The sequence below is a fragment of the Oculina patagonica genome, chromosome 3, assembly GCF_052425735.1.
Source record: "Oculina patagonica isolate OP01 chromosome 3, crgOcupat, whole genome shotgun sequence".
Lineage (NCBI taxonomy): Eukaryota > Metazoa > Cnidaria > Anthozoa > Scleractinia > Oculinidae > Oculina > Oculina patagonica.
In genome coordinates, this window is record NC_135760.1 from 24,885,075 (window position 1) to 24,908,721 (window position 23,647).

Below are 23,647 nucleotides of genomic sequence, written 5' to 3' on the forward strand. Positions count from 1 at the left end.
TAAACAAAACAGAGAGAAAGAAATTACCATATTGTGTTGAAACAATCGGGGATTACAGACTTTTAATCCGACATGTCCGGCGATAATTTCCTTCCCCAAGACCCCCAAGATAAAGTAGGGCAAAAAGAGCTAAAAAGCGTGACCTTTAATCTGGTAGCCTGAAACTCAGGGTTTGTCATCTCTGACCAGAGAACGGGTAAATCTGGGTATAACAGCTCAAATATATGTGTTACACTCATATCAAGTCTTTTCCTTGGTCATACATAACGAACAGGAACCTCGATACACGAAAAACTATTCATGCATGTATGAAACATTCTTCCTTGAAAAAGTTTTCACTATGCTAGAAAACGTTTAATTCAATACCTTTCGTTTTGTACATGTTTTAGTATTAAAGGAGTTTTAGATCACTTAATATCTGAGAGATTGGCAATTATTCAGATTTTTTTCTCTAAATTCGACACGTCCTTCCAAAGAATGTGAAGCGTTAGGAAACGTGAGGTTGTCTTCTCTGACGTCAAACTCCATAGCGACCGCGTGGCTAGCAACAGATGAAGTTGTACACAATAGATCAGTCACGTACTAATTTTTAAGTTTTTTGAGTTGCAGGTTTCTGCAATTAACATAATAAACAAAGGATTTAACTGTCACTTTGTAACATCTCAGACCTTTGTTTGGTCGTGTTTTTGTTCTTCGCAATTCATTTAAAAACCCCACAAGTGGTTAACAATTTACGATAAAAAAAGATACTTTAAAAAGCGCTTCGCTTTGAGGCAGTGCTGGCTAGCGATACAATTTAGGACAGGGTCCCTGTTTGGGATAAATTGTTCTGCTGTCAGCCAATCAGATGCGATTATTTACAGGCAGTTGGGACTAACCGCGCGCGAGAAAAATATATCATGTATTATAGTGATCTCTGCATTGGTGCAGAAATATCTTGTTCAACAAAACAAACCCCAATTTTAAACTTCAATAATTTTTATTAAATATTTGCTTATTAATTTATTTACAATATATACAATAATCTTTTAGTTACTATTCGATTTAGAAAATGAAAACTGTATTGTAAAAAACGCTTACAAATCATTCATTACTAAATCACATTGATCTCTGTTCACCAAATCGATCTTTATTCTTTAAGAATATGGAAACTTCTTCGTCGACAAACTGACGATACTAAAGTATTTAATTTTACTTTGGTAATAAAGTATGGCAATAAAATCTATATTATAAAAAAAACATTTATGAATCGGTTCGCTCTACGTAGTAAAGCTTTCGTCTAATCGAGGACATTGGCGTTCGGTCTGTCAATCAAAATAATTTTACTGGAAGTGAATCGATCGAGACTAAACAAAATTCCGCTCACTGACAAGAATTTTAGCTCAAAAAGTTTTCGAATAAAACCTAACAAATGTTTAAAGCTTAGAAAGATAAATCTGCGGTTTTTTAAGAACACGATCCACCATGGCGCTAGCTTCTATAGCACAGCCCCACGAGAAAGTCACACCCGAGCCTCCATGTCCATAGTTGTGCAGAAGATAAGGACACACAGGATCCCACTCCAGTCGAACGTTGCCTTTACGAGCGGGCCGCAGTCCTACCAACAATTCCTCCACGTCCTCGTCTCCATAGTTACGGAGGGGAGGGTAGAACTCCTTGACTTTCTCAAACATTCTTCTGATTGGTGGATAATCGAGCGTGAGATTTCTGTCCCATTCGTTGGGTTGTACCATGCCACCCAGCCATAGTTTGTCGTCACCTCTTGGTAAGATGAACACGAAGCTTTGTCCTTCTTTTTTGGACTCGTCAATGTCTTCGATCAGAGAGATGCACATGGAATGGTTAAGCTTGGGCATCAAGCTTCCGTCGTTCTTCACTTTAATAATCACGCCTGTAACAAGAACAACGAAACCATGATCAGAAAACATTTAATATTAAAAAAAACCCGCTCTATTTGGATAAAACAGCGGACTATAAAGAAAACAGAGAATTATGTAATTTAATCGTAAATAAAAAGCAATAGTTACCTCTCAGAGGGTAGACATCTTCATCTCCTGCCAGTTCTTTAGCGCTGAGTCCAGAGCAATTGAAGATCAGCTGAGCTTTGTATTTTCGTTTCAAGTCTTCTGCCTGATCTCTCAACAGTCCGTGAATTTCATCGTGTACAAAGCGGCAGCCCTTGTCACGACACTGTTTGTAAAGCCACTGCATGTACGTGACTGTGTCAACCATGGGAGCCATGTGTTGGTACGCGTCCACTACACCCGTGTCTGTGTTCACAGCTGAAGAAAAATTAAATAATCCGTTAGAGAAGCAGTTTTAATATAATACATCAACACACAATCCACGGTTTAAAATAGTACAAAATAGGCTCAGAACATATGATTTCCGGAATACACGTTCAACAAAAGAATGAAGGAATCGAAACTCTAAAACTTGATACATTAAAAACAAAAAACGAAACACTTGTGTAACTTACCAGTTTCTTGAATGAGTTTGGCGTCATGGCGGAATCCTGGCAAGTGATTTAACTCGTTCATCTTTTCTAGCTGGCCAGGAAGATCATTGACCTGAGAGAAAAAGCAGTGATATGATAAATATTTCAGCTTGTTTTGTTTGAGCAGGAAACAAGTTAAAATTCCATCTGCCATCTTTACTCCTAACAGATTGTGATACGAAAAAAATATTTGTAAAAATCGGCATTTACCTTGTTCTTAAAGTAGAAGACAGATTGTCTCAGGTAGGCTCCAGTTTCCTTTGGATTCATGGCCAACTCCATGAACTTGCCATAGCTGTCCATACACCAAACCTTGGACCTCTCCAGTGACTTCTCGTCTATGTGTCGTCCACAGACCGCTGGAGGCCACTCCCACAGAGCGCCAGCGATCTCGGAGGTGATGCGTTTACCAGAGGAGACTGGGGAAGCGTACTCTTTTGCTACAACGGTCACTTTGTATCCTTTCTGCAGAAGCTGTAATGCTGATGTCATACCCACAACTCCGCCACCGATCACCAACACGCGAGGAGCGCGGGGTGATTTCTAAATGAGAGAGAAAAGGAATAGAATTTAGTGTCAATATACAAATGAATAAATGCCAAATTTGAAAGCGTGTTCAAAGGAAAATTTTTAGTAGACGGTTTTTACTAGTAGAAACGTAGCTAATTGACATTTTTTCATTCTTTCCCTTGTTCATAAGAAAACAACTCACTTTTATGCACTGGCAGAACAACGTTGTAAACTGTTCTCCAGACATTAAGCAACCGGTTACAATAGTGCCGGAAACTTCTGTCATTTTTTAGATTTGTTTCCTTTGGTTTCAATTCTACAGTACTGAATATCTGGCGAAAGCGCTTTCAGTTTAAATCTAGTAGTACAAGTTATCAAAAGTTAAGTTACTTAACACAAAGAGTTTAACTTTTCTTGCGAGCATTTACAAAATTTGAACAGCTCGTTTTGAAGGGAAAATTCTGAATTCAGTTTGTTCCGCATTTAGACAAAACTGGCGCTGATCTGCTGAACCTAAAAATTCCCGCCACTTCTTAGTTCCGAGCTTACAGAAATACTGAACGTTCAGTTACCTTTGTGGTGCGAGAGTAGTTTGGGAGTCCCGTTTCATGAATTTGCATTGGCATTGTCGAGTTCTTCTACTTCTGGCAAGATGCTTGTTGACTTGTTCTCTCCGCTGGGTAGTTCACAACTGATCTAGATTATGTTCTACCCTGAATTTATACAGTTGGTGGCTAAAAAAAATGCTACGTGACCCTGGCAACAGAAAACTGTTTTATGAATCCCTACGTGCAAGCCCTACGTCACTGATTCTCTGTCAGTCAAGTATTGGAATGCTGACGCATGACTAAGGAAAAATAATAAAAAAAGAAACTTTTAATTAGGGCAAATACTGTGCTTTTAATTACTAAAATGTGACTTCTGAAAAATTTAGCATTATAATGCTTTTTTGTTCTTTACCAAGGGAGGTAATTTTTGTACATGTTGCATTATTAAAACTACGCCGTGATCAAAAACGACCTACAGCACTTTTTCCCTTGTTTCCGAGAATGCCGGATTTAGCTTTAATTTATTGCTACGTGATTTTATTTCCCTGTTCTACTTAGCAAAGAAATTGTAAATGTTTGTCCTGCGGTTTAACAAATTTATCTAGTTTGTTATCTGATTTCCTGAATTAATCCAGAGACGATGTCGTAAGAAAGCTTAAGGATTTTAAAATTTTACAAAGTAGCAATTTAGATCAGCGAAAAGTTATGTATGAATTCAAAGCATTATATTTTCAACATCAGGATATTATTCTAAAGTAGCTAATAGTTCTAATAGGGGTCACCCAGTAACTAACTCGTAGTTTAACACGGTTTACACCGTTTCGAGGGCTATTGACCCCGAGACTGATTCCCTGGGTTTAATCCTGATTATCAAAATTTCGACACGCTGGTAGGTAAAGCTTCACCGGAAACATATTATATTTGTTCTACAGCCCGACGATTCTTGCGCTTAAAGTTAAGGTCCTGGTGTAGATCTGTTTTTGAATACTATATTTTTAAATAACTGAATGTTGTCAATGTTAGGGTTTGGACATTTTGGATTTTGGGCAATTTACAGTAAAAAAAAAATTAAGAAAAAAAAAACGGTTTTCAAAACGTACGTGGTTGATCGTATCATGTGAAAATACGAATGTTTGAAGTCTTTCCAATTTCATGAAACAGCTTTTTATTAATTCCCTTTTCGGTTAGGAATTTCCGGCTTTAAACATTCGACGCATAAAAGCGTGACCTCACTTTATATGCCCGTACTGCCTTCTTACATCGGCTAATTAATTCCTCATTTCGCAACAACAATTTTTCTTGTTAGAAACTGACGCAAAACAGAATGAACAGCTTACTTGCTTGAATTATTTGCAGTGCCGTGACGTTTGCAGTTTTATTTCGAATTCTTTTCAGTTAATTTCCGGATTGAAGTGTTACATGTATAAAGGATGTGTTAAACACGTACTTCACTGAACACGTTGATGGCCACGCGACCTTAGGTGAAGCGTGAACGTGTAACACTATCTCTACGTGACTTATCAATATCGCCCTCTACCTATTGTAGCTTATTGTAGTTCTTTGCTATATAGCATCATAATAGTTCATAAGAAAAACCTCAGTACTCTTTTCACTCAGAGAATACTCAGCTTAAATTATAAAAGTTCTTGAAACTTAAGGGTAATATTAGTGTGTAATATCATTTTTCTTTTGATAGTAATATAATATTTTCTCTTGATATTCTTCGATGTTTAATATTTTTTAAAAATGCTTTTTCGAAAAAAAAAAGCATTTAGCATACCAATGACAAAAGCCCAATATTTTCTCTTAATATTATTTGATATTTAATATCTTTTAGATGCTCTTTTGAAAAAAGTATTTAGCATACCAATGACAAAAGCCCAATTTTTACGTCGCGGACTATTGTTTCATTCAACGATATTACGAAACCCTACTTATATCGGCTCGCTAATTTAAAGAATACAATGATTCAGTCAGAAATTGACGCAGAACGGAAAAAAATCTGTTCATCAGCTGTTTTGAAAATAACGTCATCAATTTTTTTTTGGAAAAGAGGCGTAATGTTTTAGAACCTGCTTCATTCCATTACATATTACTCCAGACATCATTTCGGTTGCTTAGATAAATAGTAAGGTTTCGCGGATATGTTCACTGCAACAAGTTCAACACGAGGTCAGATGATTCTTTGAAAATCGGCGCAAAACGGGGAAAAACACTTTGCTGACTGTTTTGAAAACGTGCCGGTGATCATTGACTAATGTTAACTCGCGTTATTTCTTGGAAACGGTTGATTCGCCAAATTACTAACACGTACACCATCTCTCGACACCATTTGGTGACTTTAATAGGTATACGGTTAAATTTAGCGGACACGCTGTAGAGTAAATTCAGTACTGTTGTATTAAATTCAGGTTCCAACTCGAGGTTTGGAGTGTATCATGCATATTTCAGATTTATTTTTTCGCCCGGGACCGAACCTAAAGTAGCTGTGTCACGGATCGGATTTTAGCTGAATTTAGGCATGGAAAATGACCATCAAATTCGTTGAAATATAAAAACAACCTCTTAAAACAGTGAAGGAACATTTCAATAACACCTGACCAAATACGGAAGAAGGTACGGATGGCCAAAAGCAACGAAGATTGAAACGGATTGCGGCTGAACAGTTTTCAAAGTTTATCTTGCTTGCTTGTAACTTTTAATTAGGCCATCCCAATAAAATGTTTCGTTTCCCATCGCCTCGTCTCTTGTGATGGTGGGTCGGTCGGTCGAGCAAAAAAAAAAAAAGAAAAAAGATGGAACGCTTGAAGGAAGTTCAAATCGATATCTCACGAGTGAGCGCAAGAAAGCCTCGGGTTACGAATGCGAAAAGGTGGCTATTTCGTTCGTTATTTCCGTTATTCTTTCTTTAATCAATTGTTGTTGATAAAACAAGATCGTGTGCTTGTAAATTAAAGTACTTGCTTTTTTGACTAGTGAATCTGCAATTTTTTTTTTTACTTTTTGAAAAAAATGGGTCGGTCGGGCGATGGGAAACGAAACATTTTATTGGGATGGCCTTATAAGGCCCGGGAGACACATTTGGTTGCAATGAAGCTATGGTTTTGTCATTTAGATCCATAGAATTAATTTCTTTGCAAACATTAAGTTTCATAGCGAGTATCTGACAAAACTTTTAAATAAACTAATCTTAACTCAGCCGTGACACAGTCCCTTTATAAAAGAAAGATTTAAATGTATTGCACGAACATTATACTTTATAAACAGCTTTTCAGTGGTTTTCACGCAGTACACTGACGGCAAAATAAGTAGGTATAATGATATGACTGATATAGCAGAATATTGAAGACATTTTCTTATATGATTCGTCCTAGTATCACTTTTCAAAACTTAAAAGATCGAAAAAAGTAAATGGTGCTATAATATCATCGTCAAAATAATTCCTTTTCAAAACTTTAATATGAGACCGAAATGGAACAAAAGCTTTTCTACTCCCCCTTCATCCCACGCGAAAAAGCAAAATAATAGCAATACAAACTCAAGTTGTCCATCATCAAACGCTCAAATTAGTAATAACACTTTCAATTATTGGAACCCTCCCTTGAGCACTCAAAATTGTGATAGTGATCTCTTAGAGACCGAGACAAGCAAAACAGCCGGAAAAAGTGCTTTGTCATATTTCTTTCCCTCCCAACGTGACTGTCACGCTTGATTGATACGGCGTGACGTCAAAGTTGTGCCCTGTGTACATGTAAATGCAATGCCTGTAATCCCCGATTGTTTCAACACAATATGGTAATTTATTTATTTCTGCCTTGTTTATCGCCTGCGCTTAGTTTGATTTTCCTTAAAATATAAAACGGTTAATCTGGGAGAAATTGAAAAACTTGATTGTCAGAACGAGGGCCGGAAATCCCTCGACACGTATCGTCAATCGACCAAAAATATTGCACGTATTGTTGTAGTTAACTTTATTTGTTCCGGACCAAGGACTTTCTTCAATTGTAAATTACGCAAGAAACGAATATAGTTAGATTCAATTATAATTCAGGGCTATATGAGGAACACAAAAAAGACTAAGAAAACTGACAAAACTAGCAAAGTGGCAATTTAAATGCTTTTTTTTATTGCCAACGTCGAATCCTGCGAACGGGGACGGTTGTTTCGAAAAAACGGCTGCGTTCGCGCCTTTGGACGTCCTTTGCGTGGCTGTAAATCCTTGTAAAGCTTGAAAACTAGTACGTGACTGATCTATTGTGTGACAACTTCATCTGTTGCTAGCCACGCGGTCGCTATGGAGTTTGACGTCAGAGAAGGCAACCTCACGTTTCCTAACTCTTCACATTCGTCAGGATTTGGAGAACTTGAATAATCGTCAATCAATCGAATATTACATGTAAGTGACCTAAAACTCCTTCAATTGTACAACACGTACAAGACGAAATGAATTGAATTAAACAATTTCTAGCCCGCGTTGGCTTGCAGACGAACTAAACCCCCGTATAAACGATTTCTAGCATAGTGAAAACTTTTTCAAGGAAGAATGTTTCATACATGCATGAATGGTTTCACGGTTTCTGTTAGTTATGGATTACTTGAAATAAGTGTAATACATAGATTTGAGCTGATTTGAGCTTTTATACCCAAATAGCTATCCTGAATTTCACCCGTTCGCTGGTCAGAGAGCACAAACTCTGAAATTTAGGCTACCAGATTAAAGGTCACGCTTTTTGCCTTACTTTATCTTGGGGGTCTTGGGGAAGGACATTATCGCCGGACATGTCGGATCAACAATCGGCAATCTATCGAAGATTGAGTGCGTCGCGTCCGTGACTTAAAACTCTTAATCACGTATCGAACGAATAGTAAAATTAAATAAAACTATTTCTAGCATAGTGAAATTTTTTTCCGAAGAAGTACGGTATGTTTCAGACGTGCACGAATGGTTAGTTTTGTGACAATACAATGACTTGTTATAAGTGTAATATGTATATTTGGCAGATAAAATGCGTAAAATATCCTTATTTAAACTTTGCCGGAACATAAAACGTGAGTGGACTGATTTGTGACATCGTGTACAAGTTGCTTCGTCATGCATTCAGACGTGAAAAGAAATCTATAGTTTGACGTCAGAAGGAATTTTATTGTTTCACTTCCGAATTTTGAATACCTGCCCGTAAAACATGGCTATAAAATGCGGAGCGCATTGCAGAAGTTGGACAAATCACCTTGAAGACTCGAGAAGACAGAAACTAGTTCACTGAGAAGGATTTTCAGTTTGAATCAAGAAGGAACCACTGATAAAATGGCTTTGCAGTTTACAAGAACCTTGGACAACTCCAAGAAACTCAAGGTGAGAATTCTTTGCATGCAAAAACAGAAATACAGCCAATTTATGCGTTGAGATATAAAGCTATTCTTGGTTCTTAAAAATTTACTGAAAGATTTGTATTATAAAATACCGTGTACTGTGTAAATTATGATGGGATTCGTGTGTGTATTTTTTAAGTCATGGTCTTTGTTAACTTACATTAGTGAAAAGCGAAGTCTACTTCTAGAGAGTTTTAATGTATTCTTATATGTTTCTATTGTAAAGTTCTAAGATTTTTAATTACTCAGTTGATGTAAGTTGCGTTTGATCATATCATATGTTAGACGTATGCGCCGAATAACCAATAAGTTATTATTACTGATTATTGTTAATTGTTAAAGTGTAAGCCTACCACTGCCAAGCAAAAGGGTATCGGTAATAAAGGAGATCATATAATAGGATCTTGGTCTTTGAAAAATTTGCAACAATCAATAACAGAATTAGCTAATGTTCTTTTTCCGTTTCTAGAATCCTCACAAAGCTCCTCGTGTGCTTATCATTGGCGGCGGAGTTGTTGGAATGACCAGTGCTCTACAACTGTTGAATAAAGGGTGAGCTAATACTCATCCTAAGCTAGTGTAGGATTAAATTTATACGCTGAATTTTTCATTTACTACTTTTTGTTACTGCAATATAAGTCATTTAATGATTTTTCTGGTTGATTGAAAATGAAACGCTGAATCATTACTAAGTTTTCCTTGTCATGACTTTGCGCGAAAAGTTCCCGGAATAAAGGGAAGTTTTGAGAGCTTGAAAGATATGAAGTTCCTTGACACATTCCACAGTGGTTTTGTTTTGAACAATATGATCTCAGAAGCAATCACTGCCATGGGAACCACTAAAGAAAAAAGTCAATCAAAAATCAATAGCTCAGCAAATTAATCGCGTAGTTGTTTTCGAACGTCAATTGAAACCCCTTTTGCTTGCAGGTCACAGAATTCATTATTTTAAATTCTCCCTCTCTTAGGTACAAAGTGACCGTTGTAGCAAAAGAGTATGCTTCACCAGTCTCCTCTGGTAAACGCATCACCTCCGAGATCGCCGGCGCTCTGTGGGAGTGGCCTCCAGCGGTGTGTGGACGACACACAGACGAGAAGTCACTGGAGAGGTCCAAGGTTTGGTGCATGGACAGCTATGGCAAGTTCATGGAGTTGGCCATGAATCCAAAGGAAACTGGAGCCTACCTGAGACAATCTGTCTTCTACTTTAAGAACAAGGTAAATAACGATTTTTTTTTAATATTTTTTTTATCACAATCTGTTAAAGATGACAGATGACATTTTTTAAAAAACTAGTTTCCTGCTCGAACAAAACAAACCGAAATATTTATCATATCATTGCTCTTTTCTCTCAGGTCAATGATCTTCCTGGCCAGCTGGAAAAGATGAACGAGTTAAATCACTTGCCAGGATTCCGCCATGACGCCAAACTCATTCAAGAAACTGGTAAGTTACACGTACAAGTGTTTCGTTTTTAATTTTTTAATGTATCAAGTTTTAGATTTTTCTTTTTTTTTTGTTGCACGTGAATTCCGGAAATGATCTATTCCGAGCCTATTTTAAACCGTGGTTTGTGTGTTGATGTATTATTTTAAAACTGCCTTTCTAACAGTTTATTTAATTTTTCTTCAGCTGTGAACACAGACACGGATGTAGTGGACGCGTACCAACACATGGCTCCCATGGTTGACACAGTCACGTACATGCAGTGGCTTTACAAACAGTGTCGTGACAAGGGCTGCCGCTTTGTACACGATGAAATTCACGGACTATTGAGAGATCAGGCAGAAGACTTGAAAAGAAAATACAAAGCTCAGCTGATCTTCAATTGCTCTGGACTCAGCGCTAAAGAACTGGCAGGAGATGAAGATGTCTACCCTCTGAGAGGTAGCTATTGTCTTTATTTACCATTAGCTTAACAGAAATACTTGTTTCCTTATAGCCCACTGTTTAATCCAAGCAGAACGGGGTTTTTTTACTGTAATTGTTTTCTGATCATGGTTTCGTCGTTTTCGTTACAGGCGTGATTCTAAAGGTGAAGAACGACGGAAGCTTGATGCCTAAGCTTAACCACTCCATGTGCATCTCTCTGATCGAAGACATTGACGAGTCAAAAAAAGAAGGACAAAGCTTCGTGTTCATCTTACCAAGAGGTGACGACAAACTATGGCTGGGTGGCATGGTACAACCCAACCAATGGGACAGAAATCTCACGCTCGATTATCCACCAATCAGAAGAATGTTCGAGAAAGTCAAGGAGTTCTACCCTCCTCTCCGTAACTATGGAGACGAGGACGTGGAGGAAGTGTTGGTAGGACTGCGGCCCGCTCGTAAAGGCAACGTTCGACTAGAGTGGGATCCTGTGTGTCCTTATCTTCTGCACAACTATGGACATGGAGGCTCGGGTGTGACTTTCTCGTGGGGCTGCGCTATAGAAGCTAGCGCCATGGTTGATCGTGTTCTTAAAAGACCACAGATTTATCTTTCTAAGCTTTGAACATTTGTTAGGTTTCATTCGAAATCTTGAGCTAAAAGTTTTGAAAAAGGAATGAAACAAATGTCGCGATCAATGATTTGAGTAAATTTACTGTCTTCAAAATATAAAAAGAAGAGAAATACAACATTGGAGATGTGTGTCTTGCAGGTACGAACTGTCGTGGACGTGTTTTCATAATACAGATTTTATTGCCCTTATTTATTAATAAGAAATAGAAAAATTGACAATTTTGTAAATATAATATATATTAATGAGTAAATATTTAATAAAAATTATTGAAGTTACAATTAAAAGTAATGCTTGTTTGCTTTTATTTTGGTAAATACTTTCCACAATAGAGTCACCTGTTCTTGATTATAATTGGTGAAATGGTGGCGGAATGAAAACCCATCGACATTTTCGTTTAAGGATGTCTTCTGTAATAAATTTGAATATTTTGACAGTTTTATATTAGAGTTACACCATTCGCGGCATTTCCGTTCAGTTCAGCCATCGCTGAGAGTGTCTTTCGATATCATGTGAAGACCTAGTTTTTAAGTTATCAGAAATTTGTCTCGTGTCTGAAACCAAAATAGAAAATTAATCGATGAGTAGAACTATCCGTCATATTTTCCTATTTAGTACTATAAGGCGGAATGTCTGAAGACCAAGAAGGAGAATTTGTATGTAGAAACAACTACTAAGTTAATTTTTTTACATTTAAGCTTGAGTTGTCAATATAGGCTTATTCAAATCTTTTTATTTAAGGACTGCCTTCAGCTAACTCGTTTCTCACTACAACTGTAGCCAAATGTTGTTAGAAACTGTCGCAAAACCAAATAAACAGCTTACTGGCTTGAATTCTTTGCAGTGCCATGACGTTTGCAGTTTTATTCCGAATTCTTTTAATTTTAGTTAATTTGCGTATTGTTATAAGAACGTGTTAAACACGTACTTTATTGAACACGTTGATGGCCACGCGACCTCAGGCGCGTAAAGCGTGACCTTGTAACACCATATCGCTTTCTTGTCCTTTGCTATATAGCAGCATTATAGTTTATAAAAAAAATTAGTCGCTTTTCACTCAGAGAATACTCGGCTTAAATTATAAAACTTCTTGAAACTAAAGGGTGATATAATAGTTTGTAAGATCACTTTTCTTTTGATAGTTGTAGAATTTGCTTTTAATATTTATTAATATTTCCTCTTGATATTTCGATATTTAATATTTTTAAAATGCTTTTTCAAAGGAGAGCATTTTATAGCATACCATTGACAAAAGCCCAATTTTTACGTCGGACTATTGTTCCATTCAACGATATTACGACAGCCTTTTTATATCGGCTCGCTAATTAATAAATACAATAATTCAGTCAGAACCCCCTTACGCAAAACGGAAAAAATCTGTTCATCGGCTGTTTTGAAAATAACGTCATCATCGTTTTGGGCAACAGGCGTAATTTTTAGAAAGCTGCTTCGTTCCATTACATTTTACTCCAGACAGGGCCGTAGCTGGCAAGAGGCAAGACGAGGCACTTGCCTCGTCTAGATTTTAACCTAAAATTAAAAACAAAATACGTATAGTTGGGGAAATAATCCCCAGTTGATTAAGATTAATTTTACTGAAGACATATCTTACGAAAAATTCTAAAAAAAGAACGTTTTAAAGCTTCTAGATCTTGCTTCATCTACGCCAGAAGTCTGGCTATGGCCCTGCTCCAGACATCATTTCAGTTAAACAGTTGGGTTTAGCGGATACTGCACAGTTCTTGTTCAGTTGCAACAAGTTCAACACAAGGTCAGATGATTCTTTGAAAATCGACACAGAACAGGAAAAAACAGTCTGCTAGCTGTTTTGAAAACGTGCCGGTGATCATTCTTGGACTAATGTTTACTTCCCTTTTTCTCTTAGAAAAGTTGAATCACCGCATTACTGACACGTACAAATTATTCAGACACCATTTGGTGAGTTAGGTACACGGTTAAATTTGACGGACTCGCTGTAGAGTAAATTCAGTTTTTATTCAGTTTTCTTTTCCCGGGGCCCAACTTAAAGGAACTGTGTCACAAATTTTAGCTAAATTTAGGCATGGAAAATGACCATCAAATTCGTAGGAACATTTTAATAACACACGAAATACAAAGAAAAGTACGGATGGCCAAAAGCGAGATTGAAACGGATTGCGGCTGAGCAATTTTTGCTTGTAACTTTTAATTATAACGCCCGGGAGACACATTTGGTTGCAATGAAGCTATGGTTTTGTCATTTAGATCCATAGAAGTAATTTGTTTGCAAAGTTTCATAGCGAGTATTTGGCAAAACTTAATAAACTAAACTTAACTCAGCCGTGACACAGTCCCTTTTAAGAAAGATTTAAATCTATCGCACGAACATTTTACCTAAATGACAGCTTTTCAGTGATTTTCACGAGGTACACGGTAATTTTTAAAAGGAGTTTGCAATATTAAGTGGAATATTGAAGAATACATTTTCTTATGCGACTCGTCCTAGTATCACTTTTCAAAACTTATGAGATCAAATTCAAATACACCAACGGTTAACCGGCCCGTCACTCCACGCAAAAAAGTAAATGACACTAGTACTAGAATATCATCGTCAAAATCATCCCTTTTCAAAACTTATGAGACCGAAATGGAACAAAAGCTTTTCTACTCCCCCGTCATCCCACGCGAAAAAACAAAATAATAGCAATACAAACTCAAGTTGCCCATCATACATGACATCAAAACGCTCAAATTATTTTTAAATTACTCTGTCAATTATTGGAACCCTCCCTTGAGCACTCAAAATTGTGATAGTGATCTCTTAGAGACCGAGACAAGCAAAACAGTGAAGGGGATATTTCTTTCCCTCCCGACGTGACTGTCACGCTTGATTGATACGGCGTGACGTCAAAGTTGTGTCCTGTGGCATGTTTTCGCAATGCCATGCAATCCCCGATTGTTTCAACACAATATGATAATTTCTTTCTTTCTGCCTTTTTATCGTCTGCGTTTAGTTTGCATTGTGATTTTTCTTTAAATATTATTAGGCAAATCTGGGAGAAATTGAAAACTTGATTGTCAGTGCGAGGACCGGAAATCCCTCGACACGTATCGTCAATGGTCGTCAATCGATCGAAAATATTGCACGTATTCTTCTAGCTATAGTTAACTTTATTTGTTCCGGACCAAGGACTTTCTTCAATTATGAATTACGCAAGAAACGGATATAGTCAGATCCAATTAAAATTCAGGGCTATACGAAGAACACAAAAAAGACCAAGAAAACTGACAAAACTAGCAAACTGGTAATTCAAAAGCTTTTTTATTGCCAACGTCCAATCCTGCGAACGGGGACGGTTGTTTCGAAAAAACGGCTGCGTTCGCGGCAATGGACGCCCTTGGAATGGCTGTAAATCTTTGCAAAACTTGAAAATTAGTACGTGACTGATCTATTATGTGACAGCTTCGTCTGTTGCTAGCCACGCGGTCGCTATGGAGTTTGACGTCAGAGAAGGCAACCTCACGTTTCCTAACGCTTCACATTCTTCGTATGTATAACCAAGAGAAAGACTTGATACAAGTGTAATACATTTATGCCGGTGACCTTTTATACCCAGATAACTATTCTGAATTTACCCGTTCTCTGGTCAGAGATGACAAACCCTGAATTTCAGGCTACCAGATTAAAGGTCACGATTTTTGCCCTACTTTATCTTCGGGGTCTTGGGGAAGGAAATTATCGCCGGACGGGATCAACCGATCGGCAATCTATCGAAGATTGAGTGCGTCGCGTCCGTGACTTTAAACTCCGTCAAGTTTAATCACGTATCAAACGAATAGTAAAATAGACTAAAACGATTTCGGGCTTAGTGAAATTTTTTTTCCGAAGAAGTATGTTTCAGATATGCACGAATGGTCAGTTTTGTAACAATGCAATAACTTGATATAAGTGTATACGTAATACGTATATTTGGCAGATAAAATGCGTAAAATATCCTTATTTAAACTTTGCCGGAACATAAAACGTGAGTGGACTAATTTGTGACAATGTGTACAAGTTGCTTCGTCATGCATTCAGACGTGAAAAGAAATCTACAGTTTGACGTCAGAAGGAATTTTATTGTTCAACTTCCGAATTTTGAATACCCGCCCGTAAAACATGGTTATAAAATGCGGAGCGCATTGCAGAAGTTGGACAAATCACCTTGAAGACTCGAGAAGACAGAAACTAGTTCACTGAGAAGGATTTTCAGTTTGAATCAAGAAGGAACCACTGAAAAAATGGCTTTGCAGTTTACAAGAACCTTGGACGACTCCAAAAAACTCAAGGTGAGAATTCTTTGCATGCAAAAACAGAAATACAGCCAATTTATGCGTTGAGATATAAAGCTATTCTTGGTTCTTAAAAATTTACTGAAAGATTTTTATTATAAAATACCGTGTACGGTGTAAATTATGATGGGATTCGTGTGTATATTTTTTAAGTCATGGTCTTTGTTAACTTACATTAGTGAAAAGCGAAGTCTACTTCTAGAGAGTTTTAATGTATTCTTATATGTTTCTATTGTAAAGTTCTAAGATTTTTAATTACTCAGTTGATGTAAGTTGCGTTAAGTTTGATCATATCATATGTTAGTATGCGCCGAATAACCAAGAAGTTATTATTACTGATTATTGTTAATTGTTAAAGTGTAAGCCTACTACTGCCAAGCAAAAGGGTATCGGTAATAAAGGAGATCATATGATAAGATCTTGGTCTTTGAAAAATTTGCAACAATCAATAACAGAATTAGCTAATGTTCTTTTTCCGTTTCTAGAATCCTCACAAAGCTCCTCGTGTGCTTATCATTGGCGGCGGAGTTGTTGGAATGACCAGTGCTCTACAACTGTTGAATAAAGAGTGAGTTGTTTTTCCGCTAAAACCAAAGCTAATACAAATCCTTAGCTAGTGTAGGATTAAATTTATACGCTGAATTTTTTATTTACTACTTTTTGTTACTGCAATATAAGTAAAATCTACTGTACCGTCATTTAATGATTTTTCTGGTTGATTGAAAATGAAACGCTGAATCATGACTAAGTTTTCCTTGTCATGACTTTGCGCAAAAAGTTCCCGGAATAAAGGGAAGTTTCGAGAGCGTGGAAGATGTGAAGTTCCTTGACACTTTCCACAGTGGTTTGGTTTTGAACAACATGATCTCAGAAACAATCACAGCCATGGCAATCACTAGAGGAAAAAGTCAAACAAAACTCAGTAGCTAAGCAAATTAGACGCGTAGTTGTTTTCGAACGTCATTCGAAAATCCCTTTTACTCGCATGACGCAGAATTCATTTTTTAAAATTCTTCTTCTCTTAGGTACAAAGTGACTGTTGTAGCAAAAGAGTACGCTTCACCAGTCTCCTCTGGTAAACGAATCACCTCCGAGATCGCCGGCGCTCTGTGGGAGTGGCCTCCAGCGGTGTGTGGACGACACATAGACGAGAAGTCACTGGAGAGGTCCAAGGTTTGGTGTATGGACAGCTATGGCAAGTTCATGGAGTTGGCCATGAATCCAAAGGAAACTGGAGCCTACCTGAGGCAATCTGTCTTCTACTTTAAGGACAAGGTAAATGTCAATTTACTACAAACTATTCTTTTTTATTGCAATCTTTGAGAGTAAAGATGACAGATGACATTTTAACGTGTTTCCTGCTAATACAAATTAAGCTGAAAAATTTATCATATCACTATTTTTTCTCTCAGGTCAATGATCTTCCTGGCCAGCTGGAAAAGATGAACGAGTTAAATCACTTGCCAGGATTCCGCCATGACGCCAAACTCATTCAAGAAACTGGTAAGTGACAAAAATGTTTTGCTTTTAATTTTTAAGGTCTCAAGTTTTAGAGTTTTCTTCATTTTGTTTTTGTTGAACGTGAATTCCAGAAATGATTTATTCCATGCTCATTTTTAACCGTGATTTGTGTGTTGATGTACTATTTTAAAACTGTTTTTCTAACGGATTATTTTATTTTGTTTTTCTTCAGCTGTAAACACAGACATTGGTGTAGTGGACGCGTACCAACACATGGCTCCCATGGTTGACACAGTCACGTACATGCAGTGGCTTTACAAACAGTGTCGTGACAAGGGCTGTCGCTTTGTACACGATGAAATTCACGGACTGTTGAGAGATCAGGCAGACGACTTGAAAAGAAAATACAAAGCTCAGCTGATCTTCAATTGCTCTGGACTCAGCGCTAAAGAACTGGCAGGAGATGAAGATGTCTACCCTCTCAGAGGTAACTATTGTTTTTATCTACCATTCTTTGCATTTATTATGTTGCTCTGTTCATCCTAATTGGAGCCTTTTCAACTGTTTATGTTTTTTTGTTAATAGTTTCATTCTTGCTTTTGCAGGCGTGATTATTAAGGTGAAGAACGACGGAAGCCTGATGCCCAAGCTTAACCATTCAATGTGCATCTCTTTGATCGAAGACATTGACGAGTCCAAAAAAGAAGGACAAAGCTTCGTGTTCATCTTACCAAGAGGTGACGACAAACTATGGCTGGGTGGCATGGTACAACCCAACGAATGGGACAGAAATCTCACGCTCGATTATCCACCAATCAGAAGAATGTTTGAGAAAGTCAAGGAGTTCTACCCTCCCCTCCGTAACTATGGAGACGAGGACGTGGAGGAAGTGTTGGTAGGACTGCGGCCCGCTCGTAAAGGCAACGTTCGACTGGAGTGGGATCCTGTGTGTCCTTATCTTCTGCACAACTATGGACATGGAGGCTCGGGTGTGACTTTTTCGTGGGGCTGTGCTATAGAAGCTAGCGCCATGGTTGATCGTGTTCTTAAAAGACCACAGATTTATCTATCTAAGCTTTGAACATTTGTTAGGTTTCATTCGAAATCTTGAGCTAAAAGTCTTGAAAAAGCAATGAAGCAAATGTCGCGATCAATGTATTTGCAGTAAATTTACTGTCTTCTGAAAATATACCCACAAGATAGAGTTAAAATACCCTAACAACATTGGAGGTGTTTGTCTCGCAGTTACGAACTGTCGTGGACTTGTTTTTATTTAATACAGATTTAATTGCCCTTATTTATTTATAAGAAAAAGAAAATTGACAATTTTGTAAATATAATATATATTAATGAATAAAAATTATTAAAAATTATTGAATTTACAATTAAAAGTAATGCTTGTTTGCTTTTATTTTGGTAAATATTTTCCACAATAGAGTCACCTGTTCTTGATTATAATTGGTGAAATGGTGGGGAAAACCATTGAAATTTTCGTTTAAGGGTGTCTTTTCTACAATAAATTTGAATATTTTTAAAGTTTTATATTAGAGTTACACCATTCGCGGCATTTCCGTTCAGTTCAGTCATCATTGAGAATGTCTTTCGATATCATGTGAAGATCTAGTTTCCGCCCTGAGTTATCAGAAATTTGTCTTAGTCTCATTTCTAAAACCAAAACAGAAAATTTATCGATGAGTAGAACTATCCGTCATATTCTCCTATCTAGTACTACAAGGAATGTCTGATGACCAAGAAGGAGAATTTGTATGTAGAAACAACTACTAAGTTAATTTTTTTTACTGCCTTTACGCTAGCTACATTTAAGCATGAGTTGTCAATATAGAGTTGACTTGACTTACTTATTCAAATGTTTTTATTTAAGGACTGCCTTCTTACATCAGCTAACTCGTTTCTAACTACAACTGTAGCCAAATGTAGTTAGAAACTGACGCAAAACCAAATTAACGGCTTACTGGCTTGAATTCTTTGTATTGCCATGACGTTCGCAGCTTTGTTCCGAATTTTTTTCATTTATTTTTCTTTTTTTTATAAGAATGTGTTAAACACGTACACGTTGATGGGCACGCGACCTCAGGCGCGTAAAGCGTGACCCTGTAACACCATATCGCTTTCTTGTACTTTGCTATATAGGACATACAGCAGCATTATAGTCAGTTGTAAAAAAACTTGGTTGGCTTTTCACTCGGAGAATACTCGGCTTAAATTATAAAAGTTCTTGAAACTTAAGAGTGATATTACAGTGTGTAAGATCACTTTTCTTTTGATAGTAACTGCAGTTAAATATTTTCTCCTGATATTCTTCGATGTTTAATATTTTTTTTTTTTTTTTCGAAAAAAAAAAAGCATTTAGCATACCAATGACAAAGGCCCAATATTTTCCCTTAATATTCTTTGATATTAAATATCTTTTAGATGCTCTTTTGAAAAAAAGTATTTAGCATACCAATGACAAAAGCCCAATTTTTACGTCGCGGACTTTTGTTTCATTCAACGATATTACGACAGCCTACTTATATCGGCTCGCTAATTAAAAGGATACAATGATTCAGTTAGAAATTGACGCAGAACGGAAAAAAAATCTGTTCATCAGCTGTTTTAAAAATAACGTCATCAATTTTTTTTAGGAAAAGAGGCGAATGTTTTAGAACCTGCTTCATTACATTACATATTACTCCAGACATCATTTCGGTTGCTTAGATAAACAGTAAGGTTTAGCGGATATGTTCACTGCAACAAGTTGAACACGAGGTCAGATGATTCTTTGAAAATCGGCACAAAACGGGAAAAAGCACTTTGCTGGCTGTTTTGAAAACGTGCCGGTGATCATTGACTAATGTTAACTGACGTTATTTCTTGGAAACGGTTGATTCGCCACGTTACTGACACGTACGCCATCTCTGGACACCATTTGGTGACTTTAATACATACGGTTAAGGGATGGACCATTAGAAAAGTGATGGGGGGGGTGGGGAATTTTCGGCTTGCACGAATTTTTTTTTCTGTCCATTTCTTGTGCAGGAATTTTTTTTTCGGGTGAAACCCTCTGCTCGAATTTTTTTTTTAGCCAAACGTTTTTTTTCTTCAGACAAATGCCATGTTTTGTTACTTTATACCATAAAAATGCTGTTGTTCATTGACTTCATCCTTTAGGGACTGTCAATAAGTACCGAGGGGGGGGGGGGGGGGGTGGTCAAAGAGCGGTGCAATTGGAAAAAGTGGAGACCCACCTCTTTCTTCTAGCTCAAAACACTCACCCCTGGGCGGGGGTTGGAAATTACATGATCCAACTCGGGGATCCACCCCTTTCTACAAAAAATAGTTACCGGTAATAAAGAAAAAGTCTGTTTGATTGTCTGAAATGGATTAGAGGTTTTTGAGTTGATGTCAGCTTTTAAAGTGCGATCCCAATCATATGCCACCATAATTGTCCCTAATGGACACTGTAATTCTGTGACGAGCTCAGGCCTTCGAAAAAAATATGCAAAATAGCTTAGCGGAGATTGAATCTCCGCTAAGGTAATTTAGATTGGTAACATAAGAACGTAGTTAGCACGTTGAACTACCGCAACGTACAGTGAAGTGTCAGTCATAAACGTCGCGGCTTCTCTGTAGAGAAAGAAAAAAAAAGATATTAACTGGAGTACGGGGTTGCCTAACAAGAAAACAGCAAACATCGAGGCAAGTAAGACAGAATAATCATTTAGCGCGAGGTTAATATTCTGCCCACAGATAACAAGAGCTCAGTAAAGAACTCACCACCCAAGTAAGACAGAATAATTTAGCGCGAGGTTATATTCTGCCCACAGATAACAAGAGCTCAGTAAAGAACTCACCACCCAAGTAAGACAGAATAATTTAGCGCGAGGTTATATTCTGCCCACAGATAACAAGAGCTCAGTAAAGAACTCACCACCCAAGTAAGACAGAATAATTTAGCGCGAGGTTATATTCTGCCCACAGATAACAAGAGCTCAGTAAAGAACTCACCACCCAAGTAAGACAGAATAATTTAGCGCGAGGTTATATTCTGCCCACAGATAACAAGAGCTCAGTAAAGAACTCACCACCTAAGTAAGGCAGAAAAAAATTAGCGCGAGGTCAGTAAAGCCAAATAAGTCAGCGCGCGATTAGCAAGGTTTAAGCACCGCAAGCTGATTATTATAGCAGTGCTTGACATAAGCGATCATTGTTAAACTGAAAACCCAAGTTAAATTTTATATTCCACAAATAAAAAAAATAAAACTTACCATTGTGCGGTGTTTGTCTTGCTTCTATCTTGGATGAACGGCGGGCCGCGCTGTTTGCGAATTGCGTTACCTTATTAGTTCCCGCCAGAATAAATTAACCCGGTAACAGTAATCATTTAGACGAAAATGCCGAATCTCTTTTCGTTTATTGGGCGAAACCCTTGCAAAATCTTACAGGGCTTTCCTGTTTCGCATTCATCCACACGAGTTTTGCAGTGTAGCGAGTACCATGTAGCAAAAAATGAAATAAAAACATGTAACAATGCTACTCAATTCATGTCGTGAAGACTAGCTACAACAATAGACTCCTTGAAAGCCCCGATCTTCACACATTCAACTTGTTTCCGCGTGCAGAATTACTGTTGATCTCGCTCTTACCGATATCATTTTCGTCGACTCGCTTTTACATTCATTATAACTTACCAAAGTCGACTCATACTTGCGGCTGTCCGTCGGATATCCAATGTCGTATAGCTTCATTTAGCTGATACAAAAACACCAAAACGCCGCCTCAAACTTGACCGTGTTGCCAAGAAAACTTATGAAACAGGACTGAATCATTTAAGGTCGCAAACAATACCGATATCGACAGTTTAGCAAAGAATATTGTTAAAGAAGATACACCAGCACGTTTCGAAACCGCAAAAGCAGAAACTGCGTGACACAAGAAACATCACGTACACATAGCTAGGACCGGTTTCATTTCACATTTCCTGGCATGCGGTAACAAGTTATGTACAAGATTAAAAGACCTCCTGGACAGAATTTTTTCTGAGGGCTAAGCTTGTCATTAGTTTCTTACACATCTTCTTTCGTTTCTTAACACACCAAAGCAGGATGAATTTCTCAATCACTTCGTATAATAGATTTGTGTTTTTCATATATTTCTGTGAAAAGTCCGTGGGAAAACTTAGACATAAACATATGCAAAAACTAAAACTATACGTAATAAAGATTCATAAATAATTACTGCAGAAATCCTATTTGACCGGAATTGACAACATAAACTAAGACCACTGTATATCGTACCATTCATGTTTGCAATCTGGTTGAGAAATGAGTTAACTAGTAAGCAATCTACGCAGGCTAGAGAGAGACGAGCTAAAGGAATGTTATGATCACAATCCATTTACGGGGGGTGTGGGGGCATGCTACCTAAGAAAATTTTGAAATTTCTAGGCTCGGAAATGCTACTTTCAGCGTTTCCACCATATATTTCGTCGAAAAATAGATCTCATCTAGTGTTAAATGATGGCAGGTATTATCAGGTATTAATAGGACCTTTCCTTCTGCACGAATTTTTTTTTCTTTGCCTTCCCCTTTGCACGATTTTTTTTTCTTTCCATTTTGGCTTGCATGAATTTTTTTTTTGTTTTTTCCCCACCCCCCCCCCCCCATCACTTTTCTAATGGTCCGTCCCTAAATTTAGCGGACTCGCTGTAAAGTAAATTCAGTACTGCTGTATTACCGTATTTTCTCAATTAAACGCCCCCGGCGTTTATTTCAAACTTGGTTCCGTGGATCCGGCGTTTATTTGAATGGTGCAGTTTATTTAAGCAAAATATTTATTAAAAAAGGGTTTTTAATCATTATTTGTGACATGAATGTATCTTGTCATCATACCTAAAGCAAATTACACCTCAAATAAATGCCTAAAAGGCTTACTTACCACTCTACCTTGGAGACCCAGCGTTTATTCGGGGCCCGGCGTTAAATCGAGAAAATACGGTAATTAAATTCAGGTTCCAACTCGAGGTTTGGAGTGTATCATGCATATTTCAGATATCTTTTCCCACCCGGGACCCAACCTTAAGTAGCTGTGTCACAGATTTTAGTTAAATTTATAAAAGAAGTATGCAATTTAAAGCAGAATATTGAAGACATTTTCACATGTTGTCATAATGTGCTCAAAAGGGATAAAAAGTTTATAAAGTTCTTAAAAACAAAACATCTTAGAGTCGAAAAACGTTTTGTTTTAAACTGAGAGCTTTAATATCTTTTTATCCCTTTTTAGCCTTTTTTAAATTATTTTCACATCATGTATTTCTTATATCAGTACGTAGTCACTTTTCAAAACTTATGAGATCGAAATCAAATACACCAAACCGGCCCGTCATCTCACGCAAAAAAGTAAATGGTACTATATTGTGGGTTTTCCGTGAACTGTGAACGCCTATTT

The 23,647-nt window shown here is 37.3% G+C and overlaps 3 protein-coding genes across 4 annotated transcripts in view; 2 read left to right on the top strand and 1 right to left on the bottom strand.

Annotated features, from left to right (window-relative positions):
• Window positions 1-960: 960 nt before the first annotated feature.
• LOC144645747 (D-amino-acid oxidase-like) lies at window positions 961-4,316 on the bottom strand. The gene is made up of 5 exons (XM_078505292.1): window positions 3,580-4,316; window positions 2,708-3,040; window positions 2,480-2,570; window positions 2,028-2,282; window positions 961-1,891 (listed from the first exon to the last, which is right to left on the bottom strand). The coding sequence occupies exons 1-5, from the start codon at window positions 3,631-3,633 to the stop codon at window positions 1,416-1,418; spliced, it is 1,209 nt and encodes a 402-aa protein (XP_078361418.1). The 5' UTR covers window positions 3,634-4,316; the 3' UTR covers window positions 961-1,415.
• Window positions 4,317-7,908: 3,592 nt separating this feature from the next.
• LOC144647207 (uncharacterized) lies at window positions 7,909-11,491 on the top strand. Its single transcript, XM_078506972.1, has 6 exons — window positions 7,909-8,908; window positions 9,395-9,477; window positions 9,894-10,143; window positions 10,281-10,371; window positions 10,558-10,812; window positions 10,947-11,491. Exons 1-6 carry the CDS (start codon window positions 8,861-8,863, stop codon window positions 11,420-11,422), a joined length of 1,203 nt encoding a protein of 400 aa, XP_078363098.1. The 5' UTR covers window positions 7,909-8,860; the 3' UTR covers window positions 11,423-11,491.
• Window positions 11,492-15,571: 4,080 nt separating this feature from the next.
• The window catches only part of LOC144647208 (D-amino-acid oxidase-like), a 13,746-nt gene continuing 5,670 nt past the window's right edge, over window positions 15,572-23,647 (top strand). The window contains exons 1-6 of one of the 2 annotated variants that reach the window (XM_078506973.1): window positions 15,572-15,736; window positions 16,225-16,307; window positions 16,765-17,014; window positions 17,152-17,242; window positions 17,433-17,687; window positions 17,806-18,580. In XM_078506973.1, coding sequence (XP_078363099.1) covers window positions 15,689-15,736; window positions 16,225-16,307; window positions 16,765-17,014; window positions 17,152-17,242; window positions 17,433-17,687; window positions 17,806-18,281 — 1,203 coding nt within the window. In that variant the 5' untranslated portion in view covers window positions 15,572-15,688 and the 3' untranslated portion in view covers window positions 18,282-18,580. Of the gene's footprint in view, window positions 15,737-16,224; window positions 16,308-16,764; window positions 17,015-17,151; window positions 17,243-17,432; window positions 17,688-17,805; window positions 18,581-23,647 lie in introns of those variants that run through there. The other variant, XM_078506974.1, reaches the window with a different exon arrangement.

Bases quoted from the DNA above. Each gene is read 5' to 3' on its own strand.
- LOC144645747 (XM_078505292.1), bottom strand. From the start codon at position 3,633: ATGCCAATGCAAATTCATGAAACGGGACTCCCAAACTACTCTCGCACC. The intron at 3,041-3,579 runs GTAACTGAACGT...TCTCTCATTTAG, and splicing joins ACTACTCTCGCACCACAAAG to AAATCACCCCGCGCTCCTCG. The intron at 2,571-2,707 runs GTAAATGCCGAT...TTTTTCTCTCAG, and splicing joins TCTTCTACTTTAAGAACAAG to GTCAATGATCTTCCTGGCCA.
- LOC144647207 (XM_078506972.1), top strand. From the start codon at position 8,861: ATGGCTTTGCAGTTTACAAGAACCTTGGACAACTCCAAGAAACTCAAG. The intron at 9,478-9,893 runs GTGAGCTAATAC...TCCCTCTCTTAG, and splicing joins CTACAACTGTTGAATAAAGG to GTACAAAGTGACCGTTGTAG. The intron at 10,144-10,280 runs GTAAATAACGAT...CTTTTCTCTCAG, and splicing joins TCTTCTACTTTAAGAACAAG to GTCAATGATCTTCCTGGCCA.